The 27,675-nt window shown below is 43.2% G+C and overlaps 1 protein-coding gene across 2 annotated transcripts in view; it reads left to right on the top strand.

Moving 5' to 3' along the window:
- The window catches only part of LOC141140829 (protein kinase C epsilon type-like), a 99,651-nt gene extending 82,328 nt beyond the window's left edge, over positions 1 to 17,323 (top strand). For both annotated transcript variants that reach the window (XR_012244004.1, XM_073628335.1), the window contains 3 exons: positions 3,238 to 3,367; positions 4,718 to 4,833; positions 13,390 to 17,323. Coding sequence is in view for 1 of the 2 variants with exons in the window: in XM_073628335.1 (XP_073484436.1) it covers positions 3,238 to 3,367; positions 4,718 to 4,833; positions 13,390 to 13,392 (249 nt within the window). In the remaining variant the exon portion in view is untranslated. The remainder of the gene's footprint in view (positions 1 to 3,237; positions 3,368 to 4,717; positions 4,834 to 13,389) is intronic.
- Positions 17,324 to 27,675: the final 10,352 nt, after the last annotated feature.

The raw sequence follows: 27,675 nt of genomic DNA on the forward strand, positions 1-27,675 counted from the left end.
TATGCTGGACAGGATCACTACGATTCTAACACAGTACCTGCAATTACTGCAGCAAATGAAAAAACAATAAAGACATTTCACAGGTCAGAAGTGTGATAAATGAAATATAAATGAAAGTACTAGAGAGCTGAAAGTGAACAGGAGAGATGACTAAAGGCTGACAGACAGAGGACACTGAGCAGGGAAGACACTGACACAGAGGACACTGATCAGGGAAGACACTGACACAGAGGACACTGAGCAGGGAAGACACTGACACAGAGGACACTGATCAGGGAAGACACTGACACAGAGGACACTGAGCAGGGAAGACACTGACACAGAGGACACTGAGCAGGGAAGACACTGACACAGAGGACACTGAGCAGGGAAGACACTGACACAGAGGAGACTGAGCAGGGAAGACACTGACACAGAGGAGACTGAGCAGGGAAGACACTGACACAGAGGAGACGGAAGCAGACAGAACAGAGTGAAGTCTGTGTACATTCCCAGCCCTCAGAGCCTTCACTCACTCCTAGTCTGTGATGATGATGATGATGATCCTATTGGAAAGGTGTTGATCATGCCCATGGTAGCAGCTTCAGGCTCGCTGCCTCCCTGGCTCACGCTGGCAGGAACAGTGGTGCTGTGGGTGTCTGAAGAAGAGTAGGGCCTCCTTATCCTGCGTATTCTTTCACGGTAGCTCCTGTCCTGTCGGCCTGTATGCTGACACTTCCATCCAGCGCTCCTTCTCTTCTGGTCCCTGTAAAGTCTCAGTGGTGATGTGATGCTCCTATAGTCTTGCCTCAAGTATTGTTCTGCCTACAGGTGGATGAAAAGTTCCCTGTCTGACCTCAGGGAACCCATTACCATCAGTATACAGGGTAGCCCTGGCACTTCAGGAATGAGAGGCACAATACAGGCCCAGAGCCCACAGATGTAAGTGATGATACATCTGTCACCAGTGAAAATTGAGGGGGGAAAAGTAAAAAATGACTGAGGCAACCCTTCCTCCAGGGGAATTAGTCTTTTGAAGTAGTTCATGAAGTAAAATATCCATTCTGGGCTGAGAGCGGGTCAAAAGATCCAAAAGGAAGGCTGAGGAGAATCCAGAGGTGAGTCCAGCTGAGAGACCTGAGGTAAATGCTGACTCCGCCCAGTGACAGGAGAGGATATAGGTAACAGGTTACACTCATTGGCTAGGTGTTTCCCACCAAAGGATTTGTCACCAATCCAGTGCTCAGCAGCTGAGGTAAATCTTCCTAGCAACGGCAGGCAGCTTGTCACCTGAAACACAAAACAGAAAGAACCAGCAAAGAAAGCAGCCAAAGAGAGTCATGTACTGAACAATCACCATCGCCCTCTATTAAGAGTAAAATGTATTTATAAAACAAATGGGTGTCAGGGGTGACAATCCCATGGGGCCACTTCTCTATTTTATTTTTTCGTGGCCCTGACATTCCCATCTTAAAGAGTTGTCATAGGAACAAGAACATTTTTCCCCAACACCTTATTTTGTTGGTTATAGATATAAAAAAAAAAAACATTATAAATACCTTAATGCTTCTTTTTTTTTTTAAAAGGTTTAGGATAATGGGAGGCGGGGTTTATGATCATGTGACCTCCGTGATTAGCTGTCACGGAGGACAAATGATCGGAAAGTTTCCGATCGCAAGCAGCAATCGGGAGCTTTCCGTTAGCCACCGGTAACTGTGGTGGGAGCGCGCAGGGCGCGAGCTTTCGACGCAGCTGTTTTTGCAATATTGCACATGAATATGAGGCCCCTCGGCGCCAAGGCCCACTCACTGAGAGGCCACATATTTGCGCTCTCCCGACACAGTTAACGGCGGCTAGCGGGAAAACTCCCGATTGCATGATCATAAACCCCCACCTGCTGGGGGGGCTTTATGATCATGTGACCGCTGTGATTGGCTGTCACGGTGGTCACATGATCCTAAAGATCCCGATCACTGCTTGCTTTCTGTTAGCCACTGGTTACTGTGTCGTGGCAGCCATTTTTACAATATTTCACAAGAGGCAACCCAGCAAAAGGCACCGGGAAAGGGTTACTAATGACAGCAAAAACCAGATCATATTAGAGTTATCATAAAAACTTTAATTTTTATTATTATAGAAAAAATGGGCATATTCTCGGTCCCAAGTATAGCATAGAAAAAAGTATTAAAAAGTACAGCTTCACCAAAAACTGCCCTATAAAGAGTCACTACATTGAAGTAATCACCATTATGGTGATTACTTCATTGTAGTGACTCTTTATAGGCCAGTTTTTGGTGAAGCTGTAATTTTTAATATTTTTTTCTATACTTGGGACTGCCCATTTTTTCTATAATAATAAAAATTAAGTTTTTTTATGATAACTTTGGGTATAGATATCAAAAACTTTATAAATACCTTAATTCTCCTTTTTCATATAAGTGATTACATAGCCTCTGTTTTCAGCAGCACAGTGAAGTAAAGGGAGGAGAAACAGCAGCACACTGAGCTTCCCAGTTTGATCATTGGAGGAAAGCACACTGAGTTTCCAACACAGTTAGGCCCTTTCACACTGGAGCGGTTTTCAGGCGGTATTGCGCTAAAAATACCGCCTGAAAACCGCCCCTAAACAGCCTCCGCTGTTTGTTCAGTGTGAAAGCCCGAGGGCTTTCACACTGAAGTGGTGCGCAGGCAGGGCGGTGAAAAAAGTCCTGCAAACCGCTTTTTTGGAGCGGTGAAGGAGCGGTGTTTTCACCGCTCCTTCACCGCTCCTGCCCATTGAAATCAATGGGACAGCGCGGCTATACCGCGGTAATACCGCGGCTATAGCCGCGCTGTACGAGGGATTTTAACCCTTTTTTGGCCGCCAGCGGGGGTTAAAACCGCACCGCTAGTGGCTGAATACCGCTGCAAGAACAACGGTACAGCAGCGCTAAAAATAGCGCTGTTGTACCGCCAACGCCCCCACCGCCCCAGTGTGAAAGGGGCCTTAGAGAACTGACCACAGTGTGTTCTCCTATGCAGTGTGGTAAGTTTTTAATAAAAAAGCAGAGGGACTGGCAGGAACACTGGGGATTTCACACATAGGGAGCAATACAGAGAGAAGAGGATACTTTTTCATACAAGTACATGGTACAGCAGGCACATATTGGGAATATGAAATGTTGGGTTTACATATTCTTTAATACTGTTGTGTTGTGGTAGTGATGTGGATAGAGTCCTCCTATATATGATAGTAACTTTGTGTTGTTTACCCGGCAGGTGAGCTTCCAGCGTTTTACTGTTAACATGCCTCACAAGTTCACCATCCGCACCTACTTTGTCCCTACATTTTGTAATCACTGTGGTTCATTATTATGGGGCTTCATACGACAAGGTTTAAAATGCGAAGGTAAGAAATGTAACATTTTTTTCCACATGTTGAAAAAATATTACAACTATAGTTACATGCATTTAAAATTGTAACCATTTCATAAATGTATGCTATAATACAAATAGTCTTTTAACCTTTTTACTATAGAATTGTCTGTGTCCTCCATGGTTAGAATTTTCCTTGCTTCCTGTCATATTGAAAGTAGTCATCGAGACGGGAATTCTCTCCAATGGGGACACATACAGCAATAGAAAACACTTAAAAAAAAAAGATGTATCAGGGAGTTTTAAATATAAGTCATTAGTGGACATATTTGCTGTGTAATTCCACTAAGCAGGAAGCAGAGCTTCACAAGTCGTGGGCAAAGATGACTGCCCCCATCAAGGACCATAACCAACATGACACCACAGACATTGCAACCATAGTTAAAGGATACGTTCACCTTTGGGAACATGTTGCATGTTCCACCTGTTTTTAGGGTTGAACCTGGAACATGTCCCCACTTCTGCAGCTCTCCCGCACCCCCGCACAGAGTTCTGTGAATGAATACCAGTTCCATCAGCCTTCGTGGCTAATGGCTTGTAGTTCTCAGTGAACTGTGAGGGCGCTAGTGAACTCTCCCGTAGTCCGTTGAGCTTCCTGTGATTCAGTATCTGCCTGCCCGTACCAGAGGTACGACAGCTACACTGACAGTCTGCAGGAGCCAGACATTGCACCTGCGATCTGCTGATTGCGGGTGCATTGCTATACAGGGTCCAAAAAAAAATTTTTGCAAATTATTTGCAAAAAAAATGTACATTTATTATTTTTTTAAGAAGGTGAACTTGTTCTTCTAGTGGAAGTAGCATCTGAGAAGTACTTACTGTTAGGCTCGATTCACACTGCCGCGACTTGGGATCCGACTTGTGAGACCCCAAGCCTCGTGACATGTGAAATCCCATTTTAGTCAATGGGAGCTGTCTTAATTAGCACTTCTGAAGTCGCTCCGACTTTACAAAAGGTTCCTGTATTACTGCAAGGTGACTTCTATCCGACTTGTGCCCATAGACTTTAATGGAAGTCGCCCCCAAGTCGGAACCTCATCTTAATTGAGGTGATTTGGATCCTACATTACCGGAAGATTACCTAGGCATTCCCTGAAGTCGCTTCAAAGTCGCACTGAAGTCGCCTGGCAAAGTCGCACTGTAAATCACGCAACTTTCAGGTTGCGGCAGTGTGAACAAAGCCTTATGGTATGATCAGAATCAAATATAAGACGAAATCCAAGCATAAGAGCTGAGGTTACCAGGATTTGATGAGCATGAAAATAGGTGTAGAGATTAAATTTGTTGAATTTGTTTTTTTCTTTGTTTTGCAATATTTGTCCAGGGTGTAACATGAACATACACAGACGCTGTGAATCCATTGTGCCACCAAACTGCAAGGCGGACTCTCCAGCGAATCTTGGCATTACGCCAGATGAAATGTCAGCTGCTGGGCAAAAGGTATGACTTTTATCTGTAATGTGCATGTTTTTTAAATTTTTTATTATTTATTAGAGATACAAATAATTATAAATATATATATATATATATATATATATATATATATATATATATATATATATATATATATATATTTTTTTTTTTTTTAATCTGTAGTTAGTTATATACAGAAAACAAGATGTAGGTCAGCGGAGGCCATTAGTGTTAGTTTTGAATTGTCTAGTGTTGCCTTCAGGTTTTAATAATTGGGCCACCAATGCTGCTGTGCCGATTAAAGTTTGTGGTTGAAACACACATGTATTACATGTATGTAATGTAATACACAGTATTTGGGGCTCTATACAGACATCCACAGCCCTGACCTTTCAGAGGAAAATGCTAGCCTATGGCCAGGAAAAAATTCAAGTTAGCCTATTAAAAAAAGCTCAGGCAAAGTGAGATCTGCCATGTATTCCATGAACTTCATGTAAGCCAGAAGCCTCTCTTATAAAGGATGGGACTGTGGCATGACTTACTTAATATACAGATTTATGTGACTGGCATTGATTTAGGCTTGCTGCTTTAGGCTTAAATATGAGAATAATCAAGAGATAGATTTAAAATGAGAAGTAGGAAGCAGTGGGCCAATGATGAGGAAACACCGCTCAAAGTGTGAGTGCCGCAAGTCTAGTGTTGCTTCCAAAGCAGAGATGCCCGCCAAGCTGGCCTCCGAAATCAACAGGGAAAAATGGATAAATGGCCGCGCACTCCGGAAGGATGCCAAAATCTTTATTGTAATGATCAAAAAATAAAAGAATATACAGCACAGCGAGCACCAAGAGAAGAAAACGTTAATGCGTTTCATGCAGATAACAGCACTTAATCATAACATCGTTATTGTGTTATGATTGAGTGCTGTTATCTGCGTGAAACGCGTTAACATTTTTATCTCCTGGTGCTCCCTGTGCTTTATATGCTTTTATTTGTTGATCATTACAATAAAGATTTTGGCATCCTTCGGGAGTGTGCAGCCATTCATCTATTTTTCACCTAGGAAGCAGTCGGGGTAAAATTATGTTACAGGGCCTTACCCTGTAACTCATATCACTCGTACATATGTATATAAATTCATACATATACACCATAAATCATAAAAAAATATTAAATTATAAAATTCAGTTTTAATTCAGTTGTAAGTAATCTAATGTTTGTACGCCAGCGCCAAGGTAGAAAAAAGTGTCTATTTCATAATAACAATTAAGTGCTATAAACTAGTGCGTTGGCTGCTGCTGTAAAAAAAGGTGTGTGGACCCTTTAAGCATTCACCTGTCACAGGCGCATTTACACTCATTTTTTTGGTGAGTGAAATCACAAAAGGGGAGCACAGCACCTTATCACACTTAAGAAGATTTGGAGCACTGATAGCACTTTGAAGAACTTTGTTGGGAGGACTTTAATAATTTTCTGCACAACTGAATTTTAAAAAACTAATATTTTTTATGATTTATGGTGTATATGTATGAATTGTATAACTTAAGGGGACAGCGCTGGGGATCTGCACATATATAAACTCAGAACTTGTATTGCAGAGAATGCCAACTACAAACAACCCCAGCGGGAAAGCACCGCTGAGGGTAACACTTACAATTCAGTTCAAGGCAATGTAAAGTTGCACCAACAGCGTCCGTCTTCAGAGGGCAGAATGTGGCCTGGCTGGTCCCAAAGGGGAGGTTGCAGTACAGGATTGCAAGTCCCTAGCCTGTCCCTACTCATTTGAAACCTTTCTCTGCTGCAATCACTTTCCTTCACAGATGGGTGGTTGTTCCCTACTCTTCGCAAAATGCTCACTAAAACCTAGGGGCCGGGACCTATAAAGACTCTGCTGATCCAAAGATGGCCGCCAGAGGTCACCTGGATGCAGCATAGCCAACTGGGACACTGCCTCCAGAAACCTAGAAACCATAGAGAAACCAGGTTTCTCCTGACTTCCTCTCCAGGCTGTGATAGCGCTCTGGATGAGCGCCACCTACAGTGGAGAAAGCAGACTGCACCTGCCTGCAATACCTCCCTCCCGTTCAGTAGCATGGCATGGTAAACCATGCCCCTTTTGTAAAGTATCCTTTAATAAATCGCTCTGCCCACCCCACATGAGAGCAGCACACATGGGATAATACACACTTTCCTACCTGGTCTAGTGGTATTTTCGCTGAAAAGTTTTGGCCAGCGCCTCTTCATAATGCACAAGCGTGCCGTAGGGGTTGATTTACCAAAACTGGAGAGTGTAAAATCGGGTGCAGACCAATCAGCTTTCAGGTTTTCTGTCAAAGCTTAATTGAACAAGCTGAAGTTAGACTCTGATTGGCTACCATGCACACGCAGCTGCTCCAGATTTTGCACTCTCAAGTTTTAGTAAATCAACCCTATAGTCTCATTCATTCCTATAGGTTAGCTGTACACTAGGGGACCACTGGAGTCTGCTTGAGTACAGCTTACCCGTAGGAATGAATTGGACTGCGGTGTGCATTCACAGTAAAATAGACAGTCAGTCAGGACCATGTTAAAGAAACGACCCCAGGATCAGGGAGAAAGGTAAGCATTGGCCCAGATGTGCTGCAGTCAAGTGGGTGGGGGTTTATAGTATTAAAGTACAACTCAATTAAAGGTAAATTTGTCCTTTATGGCTTTAATTATTTTTACATTTTTTTTTTAAAGTTATAGTCAAATCGGCCAGTGCATAGTGCTACTGCTTCAATGACCTCTGGGCATGAAAACAGCCATTATTTATTTTTATCTTAACCGGTTCAATACAGGGCATTTTCACCCCCTTCCTTCCCTGGACAATTTTTAGTTTTCAGCGCTGTCGCACTTTAAACGTCAATTGCGCTTTCGTGCAACGTTGTACCCAAAAAAAATTGACGTCCTTTTTTCCCCACAAATAGAGCTTTCTTTTGGTGGTATTTGATCGCCTCTGCGGTTTTTATTTTTTGCGCTATAAACAAAAGAAGAGCAACAATTTTGAAAAAAACACAATATTTTTTACTTTTTGCTATAATAAATATCCCAATTTTTAAAAAAAAAACAAATTTTTTCCTCAGTTTCGGGCGATACGTATTCTTCTACATATTTTTGGTAAAAAAAAAATCGCAATAAGCGTATATTGATTGGTTTGCACAAAAGTTATAGCGTCTACAAAATACCGGATAGATTTATGGCATTTTTAAAAAAAAAATATTTATTTATTTTTTTAGCGACGATCGCGATTTTTTTTCATGACTGCGACATTATGGCGGACACATCGGACACTTCTGACACATTTTTGGGACCATTCACATTTATACAGCGATCAATGCTATAAAATTGCATTGATTACTGTGTAAATGTGACAGGCAGTGAAGGGGTTAACCACTAGGGGGGCGGGGAGGGGTTAATATGTTTCCTAGGGAATGCTTCTAACTGTAGGGGGAGGGGACGTACAAGGGGAGGAGACCGATCAGTGTTCCTCCGTTCTGGGAACACAGATCGGTCTCCTCTCACCTGACAGGCTGTGGATCTGTGTGTTTACACACACAGATCCACAGTCCGGCCCGGTTAACGGGCAATCGCGTGTGCCCGGCGGACATCGCGGCCGCCGGGCACACGCAGCGGGTCCCGAGCAACGCGGCGGGCGCCCCCTAGACAGCCGGGAATCCCAGGACGTCATATGACGTCCACCCAGGATGGGAGATCCCATCCCAGGACGTCATATGACTATGGCTGGGTAGGGAAGTGGTTAATATCCAAGCGAAGAGTAGTATTGGAATGCCAAGAAGAAGGAGGGCCCTGCCCATGGATCTGACAATCTATAGGGAGGGGTAGGAGGTACAAAAGGGAATAGCTGTGGGGATTATCTGATGGAGGTGGTTGCAGTACAGGTTTTAGGAGGAGGTGAGGTAGGCTTCCCTGAATAAATGAGTTTTCAAGGAGCGCCTAAAGGTTGACAGTGTAGGAGCTAACTGAACATACTGGGGTAAGGCGTTCCAGAGGATGAGAGAGGTTCTGAAGACGTCCTAAAGGCAAGCATGGGAGGAGGTAATAAGGGAGCTAGAGAGCAAGATGTCTAGGGAGGAACAGAATGGATGATTTTTGCAATTTCTCGAGATGAGGTTGGTGATGTAGCTATGGACAGTGTTGTGGATGGCTTCGTATATTATAGTTAGTAATTTGAATTTTATACGTTGGACTAGTGGAAGCCAGTGAAGGGATTTGCAGAGAGGGAAAGCAGTCATTGATCGGTTAGTAAGGTGTATAAGTATAAAAGCAGCATTCATGAAATACTGAAGGGGGTAGCCTGTTTAAAGCAAGGTCAGTGAGAAGGAAGTTGCAGTAGTCAAGGCAAGAGATAACCAGTGAGTGAATACGCTGTTTTTTATTGCTGTTAATAAAGAAGGGGCGAGTTCTGAAAATATTGAGGAGGTTAAGGCCACAAGATTTGGCCAGTGATTGGATGTGTGGAATGAAGAAGTCAGAGTCTAGGATTACATTTAGCACCTTGGCATGTGCAGGGGGACCAATAATTGTGCTGTTTATCAAAAATTTGTGACACGTGAGGAGGTGTGATGGAGAGTAGGGAGATAGACTTGTGTCATCGGCATAGATGTGGTATTAGAAGCCATGGGAGATTATCAACTGGCCCGGGGAAGAGGTGTAAAGAGATAATAGGAGGGGTCCAAAGATGGAGCCTTGAGGTACACCAAAAGAAAAAAGGAAGAGGAGCATAGGAGATAGAGTTGTAGTTGACAATGAAGGTGCGCAGAGATAGGTAGGAAGAGAACCAGGAAACAGAGTTGCAGGGACCAAGGGAGTGCAATTTATTGAGGAGGAGCTGTGACTGTGTCAAAGGCAGTGGAAAGGTTTAAAAAATGGAGTAACAGCCATTGGTTTTAACAGTTAGTAGGTTATTAGCAGGGACGTGCAATCAGGGGAAGCAGGTGAGGCAGAGACATGAACATTAAAAAAATAAAATAAATCTAGCTTCAAGGGTCGCAGCCCACAGAGGTAGCCCTACTTCACAAGTAGGTACCCTAAGTCCTACCCCGCCACTGGTAAAAATTTGAGGCTCCTACGACCTATGGTTCCGGAGATACTGGGCTCCTTGCGCAGCCTGTCAGAAGCTACATACAGAGAAGCCAGTTTAAATACAAGCTGGCACACTCTGTTTGAAGCAGACTGAGAGGATGAGCTCACAGTGCCTCTCCTCACTTCTTGTCAGAGGCACTGAGGTCAATGGACAACTTGGAGTCTTGGACCAATGGTAAAGTACCATTAGCCCCAGCTGTCCAATAAAAATGCTGCAGTGGAGGCACGTCTCTCACTGCAGTGTCATAGAAGGGGCATGTGTCTAAAAGACAAATGCTCCCTTCCAGCCCAGCCCTCTTAACTACAAGAAAAAAAACATGTGTTTATGGGTATAAGATTTACCCACAATCCCATGTTTTTCTCACATAGTTAAGAGGTAGAATGAGAATCTGCTGCTGTTGAAAAGGTACTGTTATAATCAAACTAAATCATATATTATCATGCTATATGTATACTTATATATATATATAAGTTATTATTTATCTATTTACTGTGAAATGAATGGTTTGAAGTTATAACTTCAAACTTCAGTAAGTTGTCCGTTAAGCCACCTGCTTGAGTACAGATTTTGAAAATATACTTAATTACCTTAAAAATTATATATAATAATTATTTGTATATTACTTATGGAAATTAACTCCTTGCCACCCAGGCCAATTCTGACACTTCTCTCCTACATGTAATAATCATCATTTTTAATATATACATTTTTAAAATGACGGTCGTTGCAACTTTTTATGTTACACGGTATTAGCGCACACGCTGGACGCTTTAAAATTGCGCACACTTGTGGAATGGTGCCAAACTTCAGTACTTAAAAATCTCCATAGGCGACGCTTTAACATTTTTTTACAGATTACATGTTTAGAGTTACAGAGGAGGTCTAGTGCTAGAATTATTGCTCTCACTCTAGCGATCGCAGCGTATGTAACCTGTGTGTGTCTGTCTCTGATGCTAGCCAGTGCCTCACCAGCCACTGACCTCACTGCACGTCCCTGGTTATTAGTGGGTTTTAGTAGGGCAATTTCAGTGGAATGTTGTGGGCGGAAGCCACACTGTAGAGAGGATAGAGAAAGTTATCGGTGAGGTAGCAACTCATATGGTTGTGGACAAGGAGTTCAAGAAGCTTGGAGGAAAATTGGGACAGAGAGATGGGTCTTACGTTGTTCAAACAGGTGGTGTCCTGTGAGGTTTCTTTAAGTATGGGGGGAAACCAGTGCACATGTTAGCGGGGAGGAAAAGGTGCCAGTGAAGAGGGAGAGATTGAAGATGTGTGTTAGAGAGTGTAGGATACAACAAGAAGGGAGACGCGCTAGTTGTGATGGGACAGGGTCCAGCGGAAAGGTGGGCTTCAGAAAGGAGTTTGGAAACTTCCTCAGTGGTAATAGGGTCTTTCTCCTTGGAGGAGAAAGCTGGACAATAAGGATCTCATTATAAATAGTGACAACCTTGTTTTTTTAGTAAGTTAGCGGGTGGAGGCAGTGTGTGTGTGTCTGTGGGGGGGATAAGCAATGAAGGTTAGAAAAGAGTTGAAGAGGATTGGATGAGAGGGTTTTAATGAGAGTGGTGTAGTAGTTTTGTTTAGCATCGTGGAGGCAGGAGTTGTATTTGAGAAGGGCAGATTTGTAGAGGGTGAAGTCTTGCAAGGTTTTATTTTTATGCTATGCTTCTATTTTCATCTATTTGCCAGGGTTGTAGCAGACGAGGCCTGGTTCTGCATGTAGAGAGAGTAAGTTGCTATAGATAGAAGTGGCCAGGACTGGGCAGAACAGGGGAGCAATTTTGTTATAAAGGCAGTCAGTAGCAGAGTGAAGAAGGGAAGGCTTGAAGTGCTAAAGGTTTTTACTGGTAACTTTTTGCTGGTTGGAGGCAAATGAGGCTGGAGACAGGGAAAGTGTGAAACTGATAAGATAAAAAAGAAGAGTTATGCCGCGTACAAACGGAATCGGAATTCTCGTCGGAAAAAGCTATGATGGTTTTTCCGACGGAATTCCGACGGGATTCCGCTCAAGTTTGCCTTGCATACGTACGGTCACGCAAAAGTTCGCTGAAATTACGACCGTCAAGAACGCGGTGACGTACAACACTACGACGAGCTGAGAAAATGAAGTTCAATGCTTCCGAGCATGTGTCGAATTGTTTCCGAGCATGCGTAGGAATTTTGCGCGTCGGAATTGCCACAGATGTGCCACAGATTATCGCATTTTCGGATAGGAACTTTTTCCGCCCGAAAAATTAAAAACATGCTCTAAATCTTTTGCTGGCTGGAATTCGGCCAGCAAAAGTCCGATGGAGCATACACACGGTCGCATTTTCCATCGAAAAGCTCTCATCGGTCTTTTGCGGGCCGAAATTCCGATCGTGTGTACGCGGCATTAGAGAGATTGCAGGAAGGGCAGAAGTGGGAAAATACAAGGGTTCAGAAAGAGCAAGAGATAAGAAGTGCAGTAATATTGAGAGGGCAAGAGTGAGGGTGATATGTATAGGTTGTGGGGTGGAGAGGAGGGGTAAAGAAATGAGAGTTTGAGGAGAGAGGGCACTATTGCAAAAAATAAGGATAGTGAGAGCATAGTGAGAGAGGGCAAATAGAGGGGAAAAGTAGGCTGAGGGAGAGAAATAAGAGATGAAAGGACACTTTGTGCCGTGTTAAAATTGCTTAACTTAACATACAAAATGACACACTTTACACAAAAATGGCCATGCCTGCCAACCCTAATGCCGCGTACACACGGTCGGACTTTTCGGCTACAAAAGTCCGACAGCCTGTCCAACAGACTTTCGACGGACTTTTGGCGGACTTTTGTCGGACTTGCGGCGGACTTTCTAACGAACGGACTTGCCTACATACGATCACACAAAAGTAGGACGGATTTGTACGTGATGACATACACCGGACTAAAATAAGGAAGTTGATAGCCAGTAGCCAATAGCTGCCCTAGTGTGGGTTTTTGTCCGTCGGAATAGCATACAGACGAGCGGATTTCTGGGTCCGGCGTAGTTACGACGTAAAGATTTGAAGCATGTTTCAAATCTAAAGTCCGTCAGATTTGCGGCTGGAAAAGTCAGCTGAAAGTCCGGGGAAGCCCACACACAATCGGATTGTCAGCCGGCTTTAGTCCGTCGGCATCCGTCGGACTTTTGTAGACGAAAAGTCCGACCGTGTGTACGTGGCATAAGAATTGTACTGAATGTATGCTTGGATGGGGTGGGGGGAGGTTTGGACACTTAATCAATTAGGAGCCAATATAAAAGACACATTGGTGAAAGTGGAGGTTAAAATCTGCTTCGACTATATTAAGTTCCGTACAATTCCAAATATTAGTGGAAGCCATTTCTAGATACTTCTGCAGTGTTTGTTTCCTACTTTGATCTCTACAATGACGAACAATGTCTTACCTCACATGCTATATGTATACATGACATAAACTATATTCTGTTTCTGATGCTATGTAATGTATTTAGTAAAACACAGGTGCTCAGGAGACTCAGCCGCTGGTTCCTGGGAGTCCATCAGTGGAAGACGACATCCAACATCTCCAAATGATCTTGTCCCAACATTTTCATGTGATCGGGGTTTATTTTCTTTTAAAAAATAAAGTATAATGCATTTTCAGTGAGCATGCATGAATACAGTATTTTCCTAAAAATAACTTTTTTTAATATATTACATATATATTACATATATTACACGCATGCTGTCCTATATCATTTTTAATGTGTTCAATACAGATATTGTTAGATTAACTACTAGAGGAAGCAAAACAATTCAGTATGGCTCATGATACCTTTTTTATTTATACAGTGGAACCTCGGATTGCGAGTAATGCCGTTAATGAGCGTTTCGCAATATGAACTATTATTTTTTTTTAAATCCTGACTTGGTTTGCGAGTGTTGTCTCGCAAAACAAGCAGGATTGTGTGCAGTACCACATTTGGCCAGAGGTGCGGGAGCCGTTCAGAGCCGCTCGGAAATACTCAGAAATACTCGGAAAGGCTCGGAAACACTCAGTTCCTGAGTGTTTTCAAGCCTTTCTGAGGGTTTCCGAGTGCATCTGAGTCGGTCTTCAAGTATTTTCGAGTTTCTCTGGCGCCCCCCCCCACCTCTGGCCACATGCAGTATTGCATGCAATAGAAGTCAATGTGGAACAAATTATCTTCGTTTCCACTGACTTCTATGGGGGGAGGGCGAGTTCCACTGTACTAACATACACGGTTTCAGGACAAGCCTTTGGGATGTAACCCTTCTTCGAGGTCCAAACAGTACTAATGCACAAAGTTTTAGCAGAATGTTAATAAGACAATCTCTGAGGAAAAAAAACATACACAGCAATGGTAATTAAGCTACTAGAGGACACCAACACTCAGCTTACATTTACTGAATTTCAGGTATGGCTCTTTAGCATAGTTACATTAGTCTAGCTTGGACCAATGTAACTATGCATGTGCCATACCTGGTGGATCCCAATGGAAGCTCATAATTACTGTAGTATGCACTGCTGCTGTTGTGCAATGATTGCCGCTAGCTTCCAGGTCCCATGAAGAGCGGCTGTCCTGCTGCTTAGTAACCACAGGAGGTCGCTCACTCAGCATGGGTGCCATTCAGAGACCACGTTGCATTTTTTTCAATCAATACAAAGCATTCTTTGATTGGGCGAGGTGGAGAGCCAGGCGGTGACATCACAACCTATATCTTGTCCAATTAGAGGATGCTTTGAATTCATTAAAAAAATGCAAGGTGTTCTCTGAATGGTGCAAGCAGCCGACCTCCTGTATTTTCTAAGCAGCAGGGCAGCTGAACTTCCAGGTAAGGTACGTTCATAGTTACATTGGTTCAAGCTGGACTAATGTAACTATGCAAAAAATAGCCATACGTGGAATGCGGCTTTAGGGAATAAAAAAGTCTGAAGAAAAATTTTTTTTACCTGCATTCTGTAATGCAATTTCTATGGAAATGCACACTCCTTTATAAATTCAGCACTTTGGATGTAGAGAAGAGAAGACTTTAGATAAACAGGTACAACTTTTGTCGGAAGATTTTCATTTAGTTTCATCCCTGTGTATCACTTGAGGCCAATCACTTTACTTGGGTATATGCAAGAGTTTACAACCACTTTAGGCCAATTGCAAAAAAAAAACATTTTATTTGCAAAATGTTATAACGGGAAACTAAGAATGTTTTTTTTTAGAATTTTCACTCTTTTTTTCTTCAATTTAATTTTTTAATGCGAGAATGCAGTTAACAATGAAAATAGCTGCAATATTTGGCCATTAGATTCATGCAAAAATGACAGCATCCAGTTTGTTAGTATAGTTTAAGGACCAAGTAGCAGTGCTGGATCGAAGGATAGACATTAATAAACAAGAAGATGGATGGCGGTTGGTCTATCTACTAGCAGATGGAGAAAAGGGGGGAGGCCTCAGCTGTTAAAGCGTAAAATATATTTTAAGAGGAGGGTAGGATATCAGTTGGAGGGTCATTGGTTAACAGTCTCATTTGATACCTTTGGATATACTGAAAACATTGTACTATTGATTATTGGTTATCTGTAGGCAAGGTTCGAATGAAAGATTCCCAGGCATCAAAGAAGTTTTGGATCTCTTATAAAAGGAGGCCTCCACCCATTCCATGTGGAAAACATAAGAAAGTTTGTCTATAAACAAAGAAATAGTGGGGGGTTCTGGGTAAAATGTTTATGTAAACATTTATGTAAAATGTAAACATTTATGTAAAACACCTATGTAAAATGTTTTTTCGTGCTACAGGGGATATGACAATGAGGACTTGTTTACATCCTTTTGAGATTTGAATCCCTGAAATGTTGATTAGTCCAAAGAGTGGTTCAGGGGTTCAATCTTTTTTTCCATTATATAACAAAAGATAAAAAAACCCAGTGATGAATAAACAGTCTGGTCTTCAAGTAGTTAGGAAGGCCAAAAGACAGTTAACTTAAGCCTGGTACACACTAATGCCCCGTACACACGGTCAGATTCTCCAATGGAAAATGTGTGATAGGACCTTGTTGTTGGAAATTCTGACCGTGTGTGGGCTCCATCACACATTTTCCATCGGATTTTCCGACACACAAAGTTTGAGAGCAGGATATAAAATTTTCCGACAACAAAATCCGTTGTCGGAAATTCCGATCGTGTGTACACAAATCCGACGTACAAAGTGCCACGCATGCTCAGAATAAATAAAGAGATGAAAGCTATTGGCCACTGCCCCGTTTATAGTCCCGACGTTCGTGTTTTACGTCACCGCAATCAGAATGATCGGATTTTCCGACAACTTTGTGTGACCGTGTGTATGCAAGACAAGTTTGAGCCAACATCCGTCGGAAAAAATCCTAGGATTTTGTTGTCGGAATGTCCGAACAAAGTCCGACCGTGTGTACAGGGCATAAGAGTTTTTTCGTCCAACCAAACTATGTGAAGTTAGTACAGCCATCTCCCCCCCGCTGAGCTGTTGTATTCCAACAGGGGGGCGGCCCCCCCACCAGAACACTCTGATCAGCGCTCTCTGCCATTGGCTTAGAGCGCTGATCGGGAGTCGGAAGGCTGCTGGTTTTCCAGCATGCACGTTCATCAGAAGCTGGCCAAATGGCCAGCTTCCGTTAGACAGACCGACATACACACGGGCCAAACGTTTTTTTTTTTAAGCAGCTGATGTCTGCCAACATTCGGCCTGTGTGTATGGGGCTTTAGAGAAAGACTGGGTAAGGATGTTGCATCTCTGGAAAGGAAGTTCCATTTTCTTAATTTAAGTAACCTCTTTAATTTTCCCCTTTGTAGACAAAGTAAAGGTTTCTACTTCTAGCAGCAATACATTTACCTAAATAAGCAGGTTTGTGCATTTTCTTTTCGTGGGAAACATAGGTTAACTGATGCAAATCTTTCGAAATACACTTTTAATTGCATGTAAACTAATACAATGAAAATTATGTTAATGTCTGTTAAAGTATGTAGATGTAATGACACATAAACTAAAAAAGATAAATATACTGTGGTAAAAAAAAAAAAAAAATCTTTCCTTATAAGTCTACAAACTATGGTATATATTTTTGAAAATGATTAGTCCTGATGAGCGCTGATGGCCTATCTAATTTCTTGAGGCCCTAAAATGCCAGGACAGTACAAATACCCCCCAAATGACCTCTCTTTGACAGCGCAAGGTATTTAGTAAGAGGCATGGGGATTTTTTTTAAGTTGTACTTTTTTGTCAGTTTTTTTGAAAACTAACAAATTAAATACATTTTTTTTTTGGTTGTTGTTGTTGTGTTAACAGTGAGCATTTGTTATACTGATGTTGACCGTGTTTATCTCAATCACTTTTTTACTGGATCTTTCTACTTTATTGTATCTTTTAAAACCTTAATAAATATTTTGAAAGCAAAAATTTGTTGTTTTTTTGCCATTTTAACAGCTTATTTCTAAAACACAGCATAGGCCTACGTATAATTACATCCCAAAACACATTCTGTTTTTGATCATCTATGCACACGCTAATTTTAATGACCCATTCACACCAAAACGTTTTGCAAGAAAAGCGCGTTCCGTGTGCGTTTCCCACACCACAGGTGAACGGGTTGCCTTTGTGAAACGCTTTCAGATGCCAATTCATTGCTAATGGCACCCCAAACACATCTCACAAACGCAGCACGTTTGCAGCTACCAAAACGCATTGTACCAGAATACCATGCGATTTGGTGAAGTGCGATCTGCAAAAGTAGGGCTTGAAAATTAATAGGCTGTCAAAACCTGACCACAGTGTAACGCACACATTCCAATGTGAACAGCCCTTAAAGTAGCAAGTTATCTGAAATTAAAAAAGAAAAAAAAAATTTGGGCTTTAGATATACTAAAATTACTGTGTGCTTATCATTCAGGAGATAATTTGATTATACAGAGGCCAAATTAAAGCAAATCTTCACCCTAAAATGTGTGTTGTGCTACACATTATATGAAAATCGAACAATTGTTCCTCGTACAGAATTTTTGTTCCAATTTTCTTATAGTGTGTACCCACCTTTAATCAAATTGTCCTCCCCATTAGACCCATTTCAAACTGGGGCGGTGCAGGCGTTAGCGATAAAGTGCCTCTAGTTTTAGCCACTAGAGGGGCGCTTTTAACCCTCGCCACAGCACTCGAGCTTTCACACTGGGGTGGCTTGAGAGGCGCTTTTCAGGCGCTATTTTTAGAGCTAAAAAGCCTAAAAAGCACCCCAGTGTGAAAGGGGTCTACAGTCGTGGCCGAAATTGTTGGCACCCCAGAAATTTTTCCAGAAAATCAAGTATTTCTCACAGAAAAGTATTGCAGTAACACATGTTTTGCTATACACATGTTTATTCCCTTTGTGTGTATTGGAACAAAAAAAAAAAAGGGAGGAAAAAAAGCAAATTGGACATAATGTCACACAAAACTCCAAAAATGGACTGGTCAAAATTCTTGGTACCCGCAATTTTAAGATCTCTCCACAAGTGTTCAATGGGATTTAGATCTGGACTCATTGTTGGCCACTTTAGAACTCTCCAGAGCTTTGTTGCCATGCATTTCTGGGTGCTTTTTGACATATGTTTGGGGTCATTGTCCTGCTGGAAGACCCAAGATCTCGGACACAAACCCAGCTTTCTTACACTGGGCTCTACAGTGGGACCCAAAATCCTTTGGTAATCCTCAGATTTCATGATGCCTTGCACACATTCAAGGCACCCAGTGCCAGAGGCAGAAAAACAACCCCAAAACCTCATTGAACCTCCACCATATTTCACTGTAGGTACTGCGTTCTTTTCTTTGCAGGCCTCATTCTGTTTTCGGTAAACAGTAGAATGATGTGCTTTACCAAAAAGCTCTATCTTTGTCTCGTCTGACCACAAGACGTTTTCCCAGAAGGATTTTGGCTTACTCAATACACTTTGGCAAACTGTAGTCTTGCTTTTTTATGCCTCTGTGTCAGCAGTGGGGTCCTCCTGGGTCTCCTGCCGTAGCGCTTAATTTCATTTAAATGTCGACGGATAGTTCGCGCTGACATTGATGCTCCCTGAGCCTGCAGGACTATCCTGCGTTGTAACCTTTCATCAATTTTTCTCTTCCGTCCACACCCAGAGAGATTAGCTACAGCGCCATGGGTTGCAAACTTCTTGATAATGTTGTGCAGTGTGGACAAAGGCAAATCTAGATCTCTGGAGATGGACTTATAACCTTGAGATTGTTGATAATTTTCCACAATTTTGGTTCTCAAGTCCTCAGACAGTTCTCTTCTCCTCTGTTGTCCATGCTTAGTGTGGCACACACAGACACACAATGCGAAAACTAAGTGATCTTCTCTCCATTTTATCTGCTTTCAGGTGTGATTTTTATATTGTCCACACCTGTTACTTGCCCCAGGTGAGTTTAAAGGAGCATCACAATCTTATTTATCCACAATTTTGAAAGGGTGCCAAGAATTTTGACCAGTCCATTTTTGGAATTTTGTGTGACATTATGTCCAATTTGCTTTTTTTCCTCCCTTTTTTTGTTTTGTTCCAATAAACACAAAGGGAATAAACATGTGTATAGCAAAACATGTGTTACTGCAATACTTTTCTGTGAGAAATACTCGATTTTCTGGAAAAATTTCTGGGGTGCCAACAATTTCGGCCATGACTGTAAGTGCAAAGTAGCTAGAGGCCAGGGCACATTCTGCAGCTTCTCCCTGGGAAGCAGGAATTGGTGGGTGGAGCCGGGAGTGTGTCAGCTTCCTCCTGACTGATTTAGCAGCTGAAGATAAGGGAGTGGAAGGAGCCTGGGAAGGCTTCATCTCCAGACTAGGGATGAGCTCCGGCGTGTTCGCATGGCGCACGTGCCGAGCCCGCCAGGAAGTCGGCACGGGGCAGCGCTAATCACAAGCAGTGAGACATTTCCCGATGTGCGGCTGCAGAGATCGGGAAATGTCTCCCTGCCTGTGATTAGCGCTGCGCCGTGCCGACTTCCTGGCGGGCTCGGCACGTGCGCCATGCGAACACGCCGGAGCTCATCCTTACTCCAGACCTATGGTAAGTAAGTTACTGACTGACTGCCCTGCCACTACATACTTGTCTAACCTGTCATTATATACTGCTCACTGACTGCCCTGTCGCTACATACTGCCTTACTTGGTCGATACAAGCTGCTCACTGACTGCCCTGTCACTACATACTGCTCACTGACTGCCCTGTCACTACATACTGCTCACTGACTGCCCTGTCACTACATACTGCTCACTGACTGCCCTGTCACTACATACCGTTCACTGACTGTACTGTCGCTACAAACTGCTCACTGACTGCCGTGTCACTACATACTGTTCACTTACTAACCTGTGGGTACATAATTCTCACTGACTGCCCTGTCGCTACATACTGTTCACTGACTGCCCTGTCGCTACATACTGCTCACTGACTGCCCTGTCACTACATACGGTTCACTGACTGTCCTGTCACTACATACGGTTCACTGACTGTCCTGTCGCTACAAACTGCTCACTGACTGCCGTGTCACTACATACTGTTCACTTACTAACCTGTGGGTACATAATTCTCACTGACTGCCCTGTCGCTACATACTGTTCACTGACTGCCCTGTCACTACATACTGCTCACTGACTGCCGTGTCACTGCATACTGTTCACTGACTGTCCTTTCGATACAAACTGCTCAATGACTGCCGTGTCACTACATACTGTTCACTTATTGACTTGTGGGTACATAATTCTCACTGACTGCCCTGTCACTACATACTGCTCACTGACTGCCGTGTCACTGCATACTGTTCACTGACTGTCCTTTCGATACAAACTGCTCAATGACTGCCGTGTCACTACATACTGTTCACTTACTGACCTGTGGGTACATAATTCTCACTGACTGCCCTGTCACTACATACTGCTCACTGACTGCCCTGTCACTACATACTGTGCACTGACTGTCCTGTCGCTACAAACTGCTCACTTACTGCCATGTCACTACATACTGTTCACTGACTGCGCTGTCGCTACATAATGCTCACGGACTGCCCTGTCACTACATACTGCTCAGTGACTGCCCTGTCACTATATACTGCTCACTGACTGCCCTGTCACGACATACTGCTCACTTACTGGCCTGTAGCTACATAATGCTCACCGACTGCCCTGTCACTACATACTGCTCACTGTCTGAACTGACACTACATACTGCTCACTGTCTGACCTGCGGCTACATAATGCTCATTGATTGCCCTTGTCACTACATTGTGCCCTACCTTGTCACTGCATCCTGCTGACTGACTGCCCTTCCACTACATATTTTCACACTGACTGACCTGCCCCTTCTGCTCATTGACTGGCTTGCACTTTCCTACCTCTACACACCATACACTGATCTGGGCACTACATACTGCTTACTGACTGCCCTACCAGTAGATGCCGCTGACTGCCCTGTCCCTGCATATTGTTCACTGAATGCCCTGGCACTACATACTGATCAGTGACTGGCCTGCCACTATATACTGCCCTTTCCTGCCACTACATACTGCTCACTGACTGCCCTTCCACTTCATACTGCTCACTGACTGCCACTACATACTGCTCACTGACTGCCCTTCCACTTCATACTGCTCACTGACTGCCACTACATACTGCTCACTGACTGTGTGTGCTGCAGTTTCCTAAACAAAAACACCTGTGTGTCTATAGGCATTATATTCTTTCAAACACATGTAGCACCCTCCTAGTATAGAGTAGGCTGCTAGGCAAATTTAGTTGGCCCCACTGTAATCAGAAGAGCAGGGGTTAATTATTTGGGGCTGCTCAGGGTTTCATAAGCTGCTTTTCTGTTACTTCCCCCTGTCTTCTAGAGGATTCTAGAAGCATAGTGGGAGGAAGAACAGGGTATACAGCCTGAATATGTATGGAACTCTAGCCAATCCCTGGGAAGGTGTGCCCAGTAGGTGTTTGGACTGTCCCCAAATAGTCTGAGGTCTGAGCAGCAGGGTGCAGAGTTCCTGGGTCCAGTCCTGCTGGAAGAGACCTGTCACTAAAGGAGACCTGGGCAAAACGTGAGAAGCTATCAAGAAGACTCTGATGTCCCAGTTAGGCTTAGCTGGGGGCCTATTTGCAAATTTAAGTCCGGGGATCAAGTTGGGTCTGGAGAAGCTGACTGGAGAGAGTCAGAAGGAAATTGGTGGGAACAAAGGCCAGCTGTCCTATTATGGTGTGAGTCAACATCTCCCTCACAAGGAAGCACCTGGTGGATCTTGGCAGGAGGCAACCAATGGTCCTGTGGCTAAAGTGTGAGTAAATAGACCCCAGTGCTTTTAAATTCTGGAAGGACTACTAGTCATCATCAGCTTAGAGATCCTGTGGGACATTCTTTGTTGTGTACAGTGCAGCCAGAAAAGTTAAGGAGTCCTCAAGTTGTTCAGTTCTGCAGTTGTTCTGGTAACCCATGCTCTCTTACCCTATCCAAGTTCCTAATAAAAAAACAAAAAGAAACCCCTAGACCAGGGATATGCAATTAGCGAACCTCCAGCTGTTGCAAAACTACAAGTCCCATCATGCCTCTGCCTCTGGATGTCATGCTTGTGGCTGTCAGAGTCTTGCTATGCCTCATGGGATTTGTAGTTCTGCAACAGCTGGAGGTCCGCTAATTGCATATCCCTGCCCTAGACTGTTCTTTGGCGCCAAAGGAAGAACAAGGGACATGCTGTGTGTCTGGCTCTGTGTGCTCTAGTGCTGAAATGGGACCAAATTCACCAGCAGCTCTTTAAGGGGTGTGCAGGATATAGGGGTACTGGGATTGCAGAGTAGGATTTGTACAATTACAGTTTTAAATGTTTTCAAAGCATTGAGGTCCCTAAGCAGGTTAATCTGAGATACTAATTCAGAATACAGTTTGCAGCCAACAAAGGCTGCTTAGTTGAAAAAGATTCTACAATGCTCACCTATCAGCCTGCTTAGTTAACAAGAAACACTACTGTATAATAAACAGTGAGACCCCTTTTTATGTCTGTAGAAAGACTCAGCACCTTTAGTCCCGGTTCACACTGATGCGGCTTTCAAAGTACTACTTCAGCAGGATTTCAAAGCTGCACATTAGTGCGATTTGCACTGAGGATTTTATTTTGGCTTGCGACTTCATTTAACAGAAGTCTATGCAAGTCACAATTAAATCATCAAAAAGTAGTGCAGGAACCTTTCTCATAATCGCTGAGACATGAGTCGTGGCGATATAAACGGTTCCATTGTCGAAAATGGACTGCGACTTGTCATGCAATTTGGAACTGTCAAATCGCATGACAAGTCGCAACAGATTTAACTGGAACGTAAAATCAATGAATGTTGGTAAAAAAACGTATAAGATTATGTGGCAAATTTAGTTAGCATACTTTGGGGTTTACTTACTAAAGCTAGAGAGTTCAAAATTAGACACACTTCTGCAGAGAAACCAATCAGCTGCTAACCTCAGCTTCTTCAATTAAGCTTTGGCAATAAAACCTGCAAGCTGATTGGTTTCTCTGCAGAAGTATGACCAATTTTGCCCTCTCTAACTTTAGTAAATAAACCCTTTTGTGTTCAATCTATTTATTAAACAAGAGTTAAATGCAATGTACCCAGTCATTTCACAAGAGGTCCAAGTATAGACTAAGGCTGGCCATACACTATACAATTTCTTGTTCAACTTTCTTTTAGATTTACCAAAACCATATAATATGAACCTAAACCCTTTCAATTTGTATGCAATCAGGCAGGCCCTTGCACTACTTAGTTGAAGGTAAATCTAAAGAAAACTGAATAAGAAAATTGTATGGTGTATGGCCAGCTTTAGCCCGGGTTCACATTGTAGCAATGTCAGACATCGCATCTGATTCTCACCTGCACTGCGGTTCTGATCACATGCAATGTCTGTGTTGTATGGCTGAACTTGCATTTGATTCGCATAAAAAAAGGTGCAGGGACTTTCTTTTCCCCCACACTGGAATCGGATTGCATGGGTGTTGTCACCCATGCGATCCAATTCCTGTCAGAATCCACAGTTTGCACTGCGATCCATGAACCGATCTGGGGGTGTCATTAACATTGTATTGACACCCGCAGCGGTTCACAGAGGGCAGTGTAAACTGCCTGCGGGAGAAATGCGATACGGGAATCAACGCTGAAATCACACTGGTTCCCGCATCGGTACAGTGTGAACTGAGGCTTAAATGACAAATTCAGTGAAAGGCGAACTATACTTAAACCTGTTCCCACCCTTATTCTATTTCAATAGGTTTTTATCCATTTTATAATAAAAAAAGGAACATAACACAACATGTTCCAATATATTGAGATCCATGGAAAGAGTAGGAAACAATAGAAGGCGCATAAAGAACCTTTTTTGCTATTTCAATAGATTTTATTGTTTTTACAATAAAAAGGGGAACACAACGACAACCCATTCCAATACATTAAGATACACTATATTACTAAAAGTATTGGGACACCTGCCTTTACACGCACATGAACTTTAATGGCATCCCAGTCTTAGTCCGTAGGGTTCAATATTGAGTTGGCCCACCTATTGCAGCTATAACGGCTTCAACTCTTCTGGGAAGACTGTCCACAAGGTTTAGGAGTGTGTCTATGGGAATGTTTGATCATTCTTCCAGAAGCACATTTGTGAAGTCAGGCACTGATGTTGGATGAGAAGGCCTGGCTCGCAGTCTCCACTCTAATTCATCCCAAAGGTTTTCTATTGGGTTGATGTCAGGACTCTGTGCAGGCTAATCAAGTTCCTCCACCCCAAACTCGCTCATCAATGGCTTTATGGACCTTGCTTTGTGCACTGGTCCAAATCTTTTGGTGGAGGGGGGATTATGGTGTGGGGTTGTTTTTCAGGGGTTGGGTGGCCCCTTAGTTCCAGTGAAGGGAAATCTTAAGGTGTCAGCATACCAAGACATTTTGGACAATTTCATGCTTCCAACTTTGTGGGAACAGTTTGGGGATGGCCCCTTCCTGTTCCAACATGACTGCGTACCAGTGCACAAAGCAAGCCACTGCTAGTCGCTAGGACAAATAGATAGGAGGAATTTCCAACACAGAGCAAGAAAAACCTAACCTTTCCCTTGTTTTTTTTAGAAAGTTACAAGTTAACAAACAAATACATAGCCATTTTGTGTACACACTTGCTAAAAAAAAACTAAATATTGCATATGGGTATTATGTAGTATTCTATTCAGTCAGCAGGTGGAATGCTTGGTGCTTTTTCACATTTTACTCTGCCTTCTTACCAGCTGCTGTAAAAATTCTGATGTTTACAGAGTCCAGTAGCTGAAGCACACAGCTGCATCAGTTGAGTCAAATCAGTGACCCCATCCTTTTGAATAATCATGAGGCCAGCCAGCTACTAACCTATAGTTTGTTATTGGAATACATGTATAGCTGTCATTTCACTGCGTGGTGGGTGGTAGCAGAGCTTGGTGTCTTTCTTTTTTTTGTTTAAAGGGATACTCCATCTTGACCGTAAAAACACAACTGAAACTCATGAAGTGGCAGAAATATATATACATTATGGGATCAAGGCTTTCTCACCAATTGTTCCACTTCTTCCACTATTGGTCCCCAGGCAGTATTTTATGTTGTTATTCGGGGCTGTCTTCAATAATAAATATATAAATAAACACTGCACTATTACACAAAGAATGCAAGGCCCAGTGGCAATGCCCTCTCTTGGGGTGGCAAAAGGAAAGTATTGCAGGGGACAGTTTATTTTGGCAGCACTTTGTCTAAAACAATGTGATACTTTTCAATAAGACTTAGAGCCGGTTCACACTAGAAGCGGCACGATTTGCAGGTCTCCTCACCAAGGCGACCTGCACACGACTGCCACGGCGACTTGCAAGACGACTTCTCTATGCAAGTCGCCCCCAAAGTAGTACAGGAACCTTTTTTCTAAGTCAGAGCGACTTGCGTCGCTCCAATTAGAACGGTTCCATTGTACAGAATGGGAGGCGACTTGTCAGGCGGCTAGGTCGCCTGACAAGTCGCCCCCGTGTGAACCGGCTCTAAAAAGTGCAGCAGAACAATTTGTTACATTCTGTAGCCTTTTCTTCAGGTACTAGGCTGCATTCTTATGACCTTTGGCCTCTAAACAATAGTAAGTATATTTTTATGCTTTAGACTAAGGTGCCACGTCTGTAAGAACACTTAGGAACCTGTTACACTGGATACGGTGTCATCAGGCTGGGGAATTTGCACAGGTTTGCACACCGCACCTAGTAGCTGAAAAACACAAAGATATACTATAACTTCAACTGCTACAGCAAATAAAAAAAAAAAAAAATCCAATAAAATTAAAATGTCAAGTCTAAAATCTATACTGTAGCTATAAAATATTAACTACTTCAACACCAGGCACTTACACCCTTCCTGCCCAAGCCAATTTTCAGCTTTCAGCGCTGTCGCTGTTTAAATGACAATTGCGTGGTCATGTAACACTGTACCCAAACAGAATTTTTATCATTTTGTTCCCACAAATAGAGCTTTCTTTTGGCGGTAGTTGATCACCTCTGCGGTTTTTATTTTTTGCTACACAAATAAAAAAAGACCTAAAATTTTGAAAAAAAAAACAGTTTTATTTTGTTTCTGTTATAAAATTTTGTAAATAAGTAACTTTTCTCCTTCGCTGATGGGCACTGATAAGGCGGCACTGACGGGCACTGATAAGGCGACACCGATGAGGTGGCACTGACCATGGGCACTGATAGGCAGCACTGATGGGTGGCACTGATATGCAGCACTGATGGGCATTGGTAGGCGGCACTGATGGGCACTTATGGGCGGCACTGGTGGGCACTGATAGACGACACTGATGGACACTGAAAGGCTGCATTGATGGGTACTTATGGGTGGCACTGATAGGTGGCACTGCTGGGCACTGATATGTGGCACTGATAGATGACATTGATAGGCATCACTGGTGGCACTGGCAGGCATTGGGGATGGACACTGATTGGCAGCTGCCTGGGCACCAATTGGCATTTGCCTTGTGGTCTAGGGTGGCATACCAGGTGGTCCAGTGTGGTGGCAATCCCTGGTGGTCCTGGTGGCATCCTGGTGGTCCTGGGTGGGAATCTGAGGGGGGGCTGCGGTGTGTCAGATTGACACACCACACCACCGATCGCCGCAATGCGCGCCCCCACGGGCAGATGACAGCGGTCGTTCTGGAGGGCCGTCATATGACGTCCATCTAGAATGAGAGCCGTGCCACCAAGTCGTCCTTTGACGGCTGGCGGGCGGGAAGTGGTTAAAGAGCTTGGCCACAAACAGAGGCTTCTGTTGGAGCAAGCCAGGGGTCAGTCCCCTTACAGACCTTGACTCTTCACTCTTTCTTGGCATAGCTTTCACAGACTGAGCTTTTGGCTTTTCTATGGATTGCTTGCATGCTCCACCCACTAGTGACACTGTGGCCACATTTGCTGGCTAAATGTAGCGCTACCCCTGTAGGAGCTGCTGGTGAATATGGTTATCTCCCAACCTACACAGCCAGGCACATGAATTTTCCACTCTCTCAGGAGACTAGTCCTTGCAGCTTTGTTTTTTATTTTTTTATATAGGGGATTAAACTTGGATGGGGTAAGGGTTCTTATGCCATTCCATGGGTGTGCGCAATTTTAAAGTGTGACATGTTAGGTATCTATTTACTCAGAGTAACATCATCTTTCACATTTATCCATTAAAGTGTATTTTTTCCCCAAAAATGTAATTGAAAGACCGC

The sequence above is a fragment of the Aquarana catesbeiana genome, linkage group LG04 (genome assembly GCF_042186555.1).
Source record: "Aquarana catesbeiana isolate 2022-GZ linkage group LG04, ASM4218655v1, whole genome shotgun sequence".
In the NCBI taxonomy this organism is placed as follows: domain Eukaryota; kingdom Metazoa; phylum Chordata; class Amphibia; order Anura; family Ranidae; genus Aquarana; species Aquarana catesbeiana.